Source organism: Electrophorus electricus, chromosome 6 (genome assembly GCF_041902795.1).
Source record: "Electrophorus electricus isolate QZ-2024a chromosome 6, ASM4190279v1, whole genome shotgun sequence".
Lineage (NCBI taxonomy): Eukaryota > Metazoa > Chordata > Actinopteri > Gymnotiformes > Gymnotidae > Electrophorus > Electrophorus electricus.
Genome location: NC_137502.1, coordinates 8,200,001 through 8,210,000, shown reverse-complemented (window position 1 = coordinate 8,210,000; position 10,000 = coordinate 8,200,001). Strand labels below are relative to the sequence as shown.

The 10,000-nt window shown below is 51.5% G+C and overlaps 1 protein-coding gene and 1 long non-coding RNA gene across 6 annotated transcripts in view; one reads left to right on the top strand and one right to left on the bottom strand.

Moving 5' to 3' along the window:
- The window catches only part of gse1b (Gse1 coiled-coil protein b), a 164,712-nt gene that overhangs the window by 110,939 nt on the left and 43,773 nt on the right, over positions 1-10,000 (bottom strand). For 4 of the 5 annotated variants that reach the window (XM_035525146.2, XM_035525144.2, XM_035525145.2 and 1 more), the window contains exon 2: positions 1-43. This exon is cut by the window's left edge and continues 135 nt beyond it. In XM_035525146.2, the coding sequence (XP_035381039.2) occupies positions 1-43 (43 nt within the window). Of the gene's footprint in view, positions 44-8,766; positions 8,886-10,000 lie in introns of those variants that run through there. The other variant, XM_035525152.2, reaches the window with a different exon arrangement.
- The window catches only part of LOC145658457 (uncharacterized), a 4,760-nt gene continuing 304 nt past the window's right edge, over positions 5,545-10,000 (top strand). Inside the window, exons 1-4 of the long non-coding RNA XR_014124027.1 lie at positions 5,545-6,098; positions 8,841-8,904; positions 9,100-9,197; positions 9,389-10,000. The exon at positions 9,389-10,000 is cut by the window's right edge and continues 304 nt beyond it. This is a non-coding gene — a long non-coding RNA (uncharacterized LOC145658457). The remainder of the gene's footprint in view (positions 6,099-8,840; positions 8,905-9,099; positions 9,198-9,388) is intronic.

Sequence of the window (10,000 nt, the reverse complement as noted above, 5' to 3'; positions counted from 1 at the left end):
CTTCCTCCTTCCGGCTCCCGGCCGATCCCTCGGTGACGGAAGCCTGCAACGGAAAACACGCCCAACGCTTAATCTCTTGTCTGGCGGCGAGAGCGACTCTTAAACCGCGTCTGCAGGGGCCGGCGCTTGTCAGAAAAACCGTGAAAAACCGTGACAGCAACCTCACAAGCTATCCAGGTCCGCGAAATAAAAGGCACACGGAGTGATCAACAAAAGGCCTGTCTAGCTTGCCAGTCTGCTTGTACAAATGATCATCCATAATAACAATATTCAAAAAGGCCTCCACTCCCATATCTTAATTGTCACGCGGGCGTATTGACGAGCGATAAAACAGCCCTCTCCTCGGTGGGCTCCCTGGTGGGCCCCCGACTGACTACACGCCTCCGTTAGCATCCTTGTCTTCTCCACCACCATTTTTAGCAGCTCCCTCCGCTTTGATTACTGGTAGAAGGAAGGGGAGCACAAAAAGGACCATCCAGAGCTTGATATGAAAGGCTCAGCCTCTCGGCGAATGACAGAGCCTCCGTGCCTGACAGGCAGCTTCTGGAGGCAGTCGCGCCTCCTTCCGCGGAGAACGACGGCGAGAGACAGACAGAGAGAGAGAGAGAGAGAGAGAGAAAAAGAGAAAGAGAGAGCTGACACAGAGCAGCAGGCAGGGGACATGCCTTGAAGGGAGAGACGTGGGATGACCATGAAAGGAGCAGGCTAGAGGAAGAAGGATAACAGGAGGAACTGTCAGAGCGGAGCAGAGAGCAGGGGTGGGGGGGAGGAGGAGGCGGGGGGCTTCAAAGGCAGACGCGACGGCTCCCGCCACGGAGGAGCAGCAGCGAGACAGGCGGCGGGTACGCTGCGCGCTCTCCCGACAAAAGCCGAGTCCCTGGCTGATGAAATAAACATGACTCCCTGCAGGAGATGAGCAACCGGCAGACCCCTGCGCTGCTCTGTTAAACCACACACACACGCACGGGCCTTCTGACGCATAGGTGCCTAAAAATAAAAGCGCACTGTCCCTAATTACTCCTCTTGAGGAGCGAGGCGTTTGCGGCAGGCCTGGCAGGCAGACTGGGGAGGACGGCGAGGCTGGGCACCAAACCCTGAGTGAGTTCACTGGTGTCTGAGTTGCTTAGCAGCGCGTTCTCTGCTCACTTACACACTGGCACATAACCGAACATAATGAAAGGATGCTTACACACACGCACACATATGCACGTACACACACACACACACACACACACACACACACACACACACACTTAAACTACAGTGCTTGGCTCTGAGCTACATGGCTTTTCTAAAGGGTGCCACGGTTCTGTCACGGGTGAAATGGAATCCCTGCCATCCTGAGTGGTGGCACCTTGGTTTCAAATGTTCTCACCCAGCAGGATCAACAGGAACTCAAAGTGCATGTTGATCGTTCTGTTTTCTACAAACAACAAAACAAACAAAAAACAAACAAACAAAAAAAACACCATCTCGTATTCCCAAATGTTCTTCATACTTAGTTTCTCCACCCTAGCCTATCCTAGACGACGAGCCAGAAGGAGTCCACTTCTCATAAACCCTGATCTTCGTCTTCATCTTCATCACGCACAGAGCCAACCTGCGCTGCCGGTCGGAATGGCCAGCACTAATGCGTTCCGCTCCATTTCGGATGGACCCCAACCGCAGACCCCGAGGGTGAGCTCCACCCGTGGGGCTCCCTCAGACTCCACCATGCCCCTGCACTCTGCACCGCCGCAGGTAAACACTCTCACCCGCGAGTCTGGGCGGTCCGACTCCCACGCGTGCCCCTTCCCGGCTGATTGGGCTGCTCCGACGTAGGACGCTGGCGCGGAAGCTGGAAGGAAGTGTTACGTAACAGCAGCTTCAGAACTTTACCCGTGTTTCAGCATATTTTAACACCCTGACCGCAGCTGCAGCGGGCGAGGGGCGGGCGATGGTCTACCAGCTCTCCCTGGGTTTACCTGTGGAAATAGATCAGCTGGTGCAAATAGGGTACAAGCCCCGGAAGAAAACGCAGCAGCCTGCGGGAGCATGTGTGTGCCCCCCCCCCCCCCCCCCCAACTCTGCTGGCTGGCTCAACAAGACCATATGGGCTTAACCTTCTGCTACTCGGTTAATAACTTGGCACAAAAATGTTTAGACATATGCAATGATCCCAAGCGTAAGACGATACAGACGCCGCGAGTGTGTTAATCTCCTCCTTCGCACTCTTTCAAACAGCAAAGTGGAAATTCATTTAAACTATCAAAAGGTTTCTCTCTCTCTTTCTTTCACACCCCAGAGCAGACAGCTCAGGAAACTAGAGCTAACCGCTCACCTACTCAAATACGCGTGGATCGCAGGCAGATGGCCAAGAATTTATTAAGCAGGCAGACATTTCCGCACCTCAAAAGGGTTGTCATGGCGCCTGGAATTAGCAATATTAAGCTTTAACTTTATTTCCATTTACCGCGATTCAGGGCTTTGGTTTTATGCTACAGGAAAGCGGCTTCCACCTCGTGCCTTAAAATGGTCTGCGCTGCTAAATCAACCCGATGTCGGGTAGCGAAGAGCACTCGGAGGAAGACCAAAGGAGTTTTACGTTAGCACTGTTCCCGAACACGGGAAAGCTCAACGCTGCCTTCGGTCGCTGGATAAATACCATCTACTGATGACAGTGGTGAAGGAGTTTAAAAGCTGATGTTTGTAAATATGTTAGGTACGCTAAGACAGGAGCCTAAAGGCTGCTGCCACAGGGCCCGCTAACTTGTCTACCCGGGTCCCCGAGACCAATTAGCTCCGAATTTCCCATTAGGAGAGAGAAGGAGAAGACGGAGTTGGCACAGGCTTTAACGAGAGAAGCGGAGCCCACCCAGGTCATGTGGCCCGGTACGCTCGGCTAGCAAATGCTCTGACCCCGAGTGTGAGCTCTTTCATTTTCGCGGCCGATGCCGAAAGCTCCTCCACCTCCAAACCTCATAATCACTCTTAACGGTGGCTGCAGTAGCCGGAAATATACCAGAGGCTATTGGGGAGAGGAGGTGGGGAGAAGCAGGGCATAGGCAGGAGGTGGAGGAGGCAGGGCGGGGAGAAGTGGAGCGATGCAGTGACACAGACTCATGCTGCAAACACAGCGAACAAGACGATGGCGGAGGAAGGCAGGCGGGATGGACCGACGACGGCGAGTCAAAACGAGACCGAGGGAAACATCTCCTGAGTCACGTCCGCATGAGGAGGAGCGTAAAATGATAGTGGGCCAGGCTGACACCTTCTGTACGCAACAATTCTGTAATTCGCTGGTCTGAAAGGTCTTGTCCTGGCTGACACCTGGTACCGGGCATGTGGGAATCGCATTTCATTTCAAATCAAACCGTCCTAAAAAACATGGGGGAAAAAAGAGATTGGAACTCAGCACTGCGGGAAACAAGCCTCATATTGTTTTGGGATCTGTGAGAGATCCCAGCTCCTGTTCCGTCTACCTTTAAATTCACCATTTCATCCTCTATTACAGACCCAATCAAAACGCGCGGCCGCGGGACGGAATCTTGGAATATAGAGAGCCACTTGATCAGGGGTGTCGAGGGGGGTTTTGGGGGGTGGTGGTTAGCTGGAGCCGCTCGGGCAGAACCCCGGGGTGGAAGGTCTGGGCCTGTGAACAGCGGGTGGTGGTGGCCATCTAATGCATTATGAGGAAAAACCAGAAAGGTGGAGACAAGGTGCTGTTGGAAAACAACTATGGCGACTTGGAAAAAAAACAACAACGTGATTTTGAATGCGTACCTGACCCTCTCTGCTCCCTGCAGTGTTCTCACCAAAACCTCAGCTATAGGTCTGTGATTTTCCTGACATCAGCGTATTATCTAATGCATAAAGCAACACGTCTCCTGCTTTATTTAAACGACGGTTTCACGATCTGCAAAAACTCCCACTTCCATGTCGGTAGCATCAGGGACGTCGCATGGTCGCTTTGGTTTCCGCGGCTATGGTGGCAACACGTTTTTGTTCCCAGCCGCTGCAGTTAGTGCCTGCCGTAGCTGGTGGAACTATCGCTTCGGTGGTCTCCGTTCAGTGTCACCCGCGGTCAGAGAACGCCGAGAGGAGCAGCTGCTGCCAGAACAACCTCGACATCGCTGAAAAGTGGATTCCTATCAGCGTACTTGATTAATTGAGTCTTTTATTGATCAGGCAGAAACAGTAAATCAACAGAGGGTGATTTGATGATGACAAGTGTTCCCAGGGTTAAAAAACCACTAACAATAGACAAGCGTGCAATGAAGCAGGAAAACGTTCTGTACAAAATGATCTACTTTTAATTCCGACATTTTCCGTTTTTTCCTTGACGTCGCCTTACATCATTTGTGTGGCTATGTCCCAAAAACATAAATCATTTTTACACATCTATTTTCCAACCTCTCTTATCCCATATAATGAAACATATTGTTTCTGTTACTTTGCCTTTAGGATGGATTTAAGAGATACAAGCCCTGTTCCTACTGGCTATCCTGTATTGTGCCTCATTCAATAAGCACCTAGAGCTGAAACAGGCCTGCAGTGTAGGTGGGCGGGGCTAAGATGCTGTATGAAGAATGGGTGGATGTATGTAAATGAGTTTGATCTCATGACATCAGAGAAACAGTGATTTCAAAACGGACCGTTTTTGCAGCATAGAGTCTATATATGGACTGTACAGGCTGGGGGAGTGAATGGTGCATGTTTTGAAAGTTCAACAATACTTACATATTACGTCAAAAGTCTTTATTTCAATATGGCAAGGGAAATTCAGTTTTCCATGACAGAGGCCTTTTAAACTGTATGACATGGGCCCTTTAAACAAAACATTTAGACATATCAACTATTTTTGAAAACCTCACAGATTAAATCTAGACACAGATTTTAAAGATCTGAGATGATACACTGTAAATTAGTCAAAGACTAGAGCCCACTCTCATTAATGAAACCAACCCGTCGTTTTCACCATAAGACTTTGGTCTAATCGTCTGTTACATCCTTCTCTGTGTTGAAGTACATGGTGCATAAAGCACAAATAACTGGTTGGTTTGAACCTTTCGGTGTCTAGATGTCCACCTTTAGAAGCATGCTTCAGGCCTGTTAGGGAGCTATTTTTAAAACGGGTGATAAGGCTAATCCACAGAGGGCCGCTGTTTCCAGTCTTGATGGGTTAAAACCAAAGACACAACAAACCAAGCTCCCTTTTGTTGTCCATCAAAACAGCCCGAAGCCAGCCCTGGGCTATTCTCTGCCCCTCTTCACTTTTAAGTGTCTGTGAAGAATTAGAGTGCATGCGGAGTTTGCATGTGCAGCGATCCCATCCCGAGGTGCAGACAGAGAGAGAGAGAGAGAGAGAGAGAGAGAGATTGCTGGAGCATTCAGACCAGTTAGGTGCTGCTGCAAGAAGCCATTGCCTCCTCCTCCTCCTCCTCCTCCTCCCACCCTCTTTTTCTACGACACCTCACCCCACTGGCTGCCCTTCCCCCTTTCCCACCACGGTTACTGCCCCGGGGACCCCGAGCCCCTCTCGCAGCCCTGGGAGACCAGTCCCAGCCAGGGCACAAAAACCTGCGTGCCTGTGTTCCGAGCCCCTGTGGAGGAGGGACACCCTCCCATTGGGCCCCTCTGCGCAGTCTAACGCGCGTCCGCACAAAGAAAGCGCGAGAGCGAGAGCACAAAGAAATGACTCGAAACGCCGAAATGGGCACTGGCAGGATTGCTATCGCTCCGGCACAGCAGGCGGTAGCTGGAACCAAGCGAACAGCGTAATATTTACAAGGGTTACGTTGGCGAGTTCTGCTTCTAAGGAATCGACCTGGCGAATGTGACTGCGTCTGACCGAGCCTTGGGACTCGAATGCATTTTCAGGCCTTATAAATACTGCAGGCACCCCTGATGTTAAACCCCATCTCTGCATTTGACAGTCTTTACAACCGCCGTACGCTTCTAACGCAATAAACGAGTCCGAGAAAGGTGTTCAGATAAAGAGATACGGGTCACACGCGGCTAGTGCTTCCCCCTGTTTTACAGCTCCATCCCCTCAGAAGGAGTTGTGGTTCTTAACGCCTCGCTGCGCGAGACCCTGGGGGAGCAGGAACAGGAAAAGGGTAAGTGCTATCGATTTGCACTTCCTGCCTCACTGGACACTCACAGCAGGGTGAGCTGACTGTCTAAACGTCTGTCTCACAGCATGGCCTGACCTCAGGTGACCACTACACACTGTGTGCACGCACGCGTGTGTGTGTGTGTCTAAGGAGGTAAGGAAGCCTGGAGCATGCACGTTAATGTGATATAAGGAAATGAGGGGTGTTTGTCTTTACAACAGTTAGATCTTATCTTAAACACAGGCAGCTTCGTAACATTTGTGTGTACGGGGGTGTGTGTGTGTGTTCAAATTTCTGTTTGCTCGATGGTTTCCTCAAACAGGGATGGACATTTCCTGGTTGTTTACATAAAGGGGCGTATATGATGATAAAGTGAGGCCATGCGCAGGTGCTGATAGCTGCCCGGGTTTCCCATGGCAACCTTGCCACCACGGCAGAAAACAAAGATCGGCCCCCCAGCCTGCAGCAGTGGCACACCCAGTCCCGCCGCACGCCATCCGCCAGCCGACCCACGCTCAAACCCCACCCAAACCCCACCCCTCAGCCTCCCCCCTCTAACAGGAGAGGCCGTGGGAGATAGAGACACGGGGAGACACGGAGAGACGTTCTGGAAGAGGGAGTGGAGCGCGGAGGGTCGCGCACGCTGCCGCCGTTCCTCTCGCACGCCGTTCGATCAGACGCAGACGGCCCGGCACGGCTGGCCGTAATCACCGCGATGAAGAGGAGAACGGTGGACGAGGCTGAACCACAGCACTCTGAATGGGGGGCCTGCCAAGTTTAACACCCAAACCGCGTCTCATGGCTAATAAAATCCGTTTGATAACCAATTGAATTCGGGAAGCTGAAAACCTGGCAGCAGAGAGCGAGATGCGCGCTCTCTGGAATCCCAGACGCGCCTTCCTCCCTGTCCGGTTTGCTTGTTTTTTTGACCACACGCACCCTCTGCTGGCCGACGGCGGTGATGCGCCGATACAGGACTGGCCCGGGCACCGGTCCCAAGGCCACCGGTCGATCGCAACGGCAGAGGTGATGGCGTTTGACGGTGCGTGATGCTGATGGCTATGGTGGGCAGTGTTGCCACACGATGCACTTTATCACATCGGAGCCATTATGTTGTTATTGTCATCTGACGAGGCGAGGGCCGTCAGGAGAGAGAGGAACCCGCGCGAGACAGCGAGCAGCAGGTTCGACCTCAGCGGAAGAGGAGATTTAAAAGGAGGCGGGGGCACCGGTGTCTGACGTTGAGTCTGCGTTTCTCCTTAATGTCAGTCATGACATTTTCCAAATCTTGGCTGTGCTCCAGCAAAAGGGGCCGCCATAGGAAGGTTGGCGGGGCTTGGCGATCCCCTCTCCGGTTATCTGACATTCAGCAAGGGCCATCCGTAGACATCAGGCCCCTAAATTCCTCCCCGCTGGCATTTAAAAGCACAGACGTAACAGTAACACCTAACACCTCGGGTTGGGGCGGGTGCGGGAGACGGGGGGACCGGGGTGGGGTCTGCTCCTCGAATGAGGGGAGTGGTGAGGAAGAAGAGGAGAGGGAGAGGATGGGGAGGAGAGGAAGCACAAATGGGTGGGCAGCCCGCCCCCTCCTTCTCCCCCCGATGCAGTGGACATGAAAGGCTCCTTTCAAAACAGAACAAGGACGCCGTCACCAGACAGTAGCAATTACTCAATTTAAGGAACTGTGGAACTGTGTAATTCACCAAACCGAGGCGAGAGAGAGAGGGAGCGAGAGAGAGGGAGGGAGGGAGAGAGAGGGAGGGAGAGAGAGGGAGGAAGGGAGGGAGGGAGAGAGAGAGCGAGAGAGAGGGAGGGAGGGAGAGAGAGAGCGAGAGAGAGGGAGGGAGGGAGAGAGAGAGCGAGAGAGAGGGAGGGAGGGAGGGAGAAGAGGGAGAGAGGAGAGGGAGCGAGAGAGAGGGAGGGAGGAGGGAGGGAGGGAGGGAGGGAGAGAGAGGAGGGAGAGAGAGGAGGGGAGGGAGGGAGAGGGAGAGAGGAGGGAGGGAGAGGAGGGAGAGGGAGAGAGAGAGGAGCGAGAGAGAGGGAGGGAGGGAGGGAGAGAGAGAGGGAGAGAGAGGGGGATAGTATCTGCATTTATTAATAGTTAATAAAAGCAAAAGGTGAGAGGCAGATATGGAAGAATGGAGGAGGGGAGAAGGAAAAAGACACTCTGCTTCCCAGAAATGACCAGCAGAGAAACGCAGAGACCCCAGATCTTTCACACTGTGACCCAGAGCACCCATGTTCTCAAGCAGAGAGAGAGAGATGCAGAGAGATACAAAGAACCAGAGCGTGTGTGTGTTTTATTGGTGTTACAGATCTCTATCTAAAAGGAAAACAGTCAGGGCAAATAGCTTCGTGTGGGACCAAGGTCAGAACTTAAGAGTTGTCACAGCTGCACACAGAAACACGCACACACACACACACACATGTACGCACACACACTGCAATGGGCTTACCATAAATCATAGCATCTTTCCAGTAGGTAATGAGAAAGCTGGCGTGCAGAAGGCATGTGTGCCACGTGCAGCCAGGTGAGAGAGCAGCAGGCACACACGGCCCGGCCCATACGGTGTAAAGCTACACACACATGCTTGCTTTCTTCACACACACCGGACCGCATCCGCACAGAGCATGCCTTATATGTCACTGCTGTTGTTTATATTCTTACATTCTCCACATTCTTCGGTCTGCAGAATCTGTAGAGATCGTTACATTCTTCATTCTTCTTTCTCTCCTCTCCAGGCTTCGTGTGACTGGCTCTGCTTAGAGATGGTTTCAGTCCTATCTGAAGGGACGGTCCTATCAGGTGACATGGAAACGATCCACATCCAAACCGTGTAGACTCTCGACTGGTGTTCCACAAGGCTCAGTATTGGGTCCCTTTCTCTTCTCTTTGTATACTTGTTCTCTTGGTGATGTAATATCTTCTCATGGTTTCTCCTACCACTGCTATGCTGATGACACTCAATTATTTCTTTCTTTTCCACCCTCTGACACGCAGGTCTCGAGATGTATCCCAGCATGCTTGACTGACATTGCATCATGGATGACACCCCTTGAAGCTCAACCCCAGTAAAACCAAGCTTCTGTTCATCCCAGGTAATCCCAACCCTTACCATGACCTCACAGTTTCCTTCGAGAACTCCCTGGTATCACCACCCAAAGCTGCCCATAGCCTGGGCATAACATTGGACAACCAGTTGTTGTTCTCAACTCATGTTTCTAATCTAACCTGGTCTTGCAGATTTCACCTTTGTAACATACAAAGGATTTGGCCCTTTCTCTCGCAGGAAGCTACCCAGGTGCTCGACTCAAAGCTAGACTACTGCAACTCACTACTTGCTAGTCTTCCTCTAAGAGCCATCAAACCTCTACAACTTGTCCAGAATGCAGCAGCACAACCGGTCTTCAATCTTCCGAAGTTTACATGTTACTCCACTGCTGCACTCACTTCATTGGCTCCCTGTAGCTGCACACATCAGATATAAAACCTTGATGCAAAGCCAAAAATGGACCAGCCCCTTCATACATGAGGTTAATGATCAATGGTCAAAGCCCGAGCCGTACCTCGAGTACTTCAAACCTTAAATACGGCTCAGCTTGAAATACCTTGCTTCAGGACTCATGGATGACAAGCATCGAGACTATTTTCTGTCCTGCTCCAAGATGGTGGAATGAACTCCTGCTTGCTGTCTGGACAGCAGAGTCCATTGCAGTCTTCAAACGCAGACTGAAGACCCATCTATTTGTGGAATATTTAAAGGACAACTGACACTGCTCCTATATTGACTGACTAATTTAACACTTATTGTAGGGCATTATTTATGCTTTTTAACAAACTCTAACACTTATTGTTTATAGCACTTATCATTGTTTAAGATAGACCTTATGTATTTTGTACT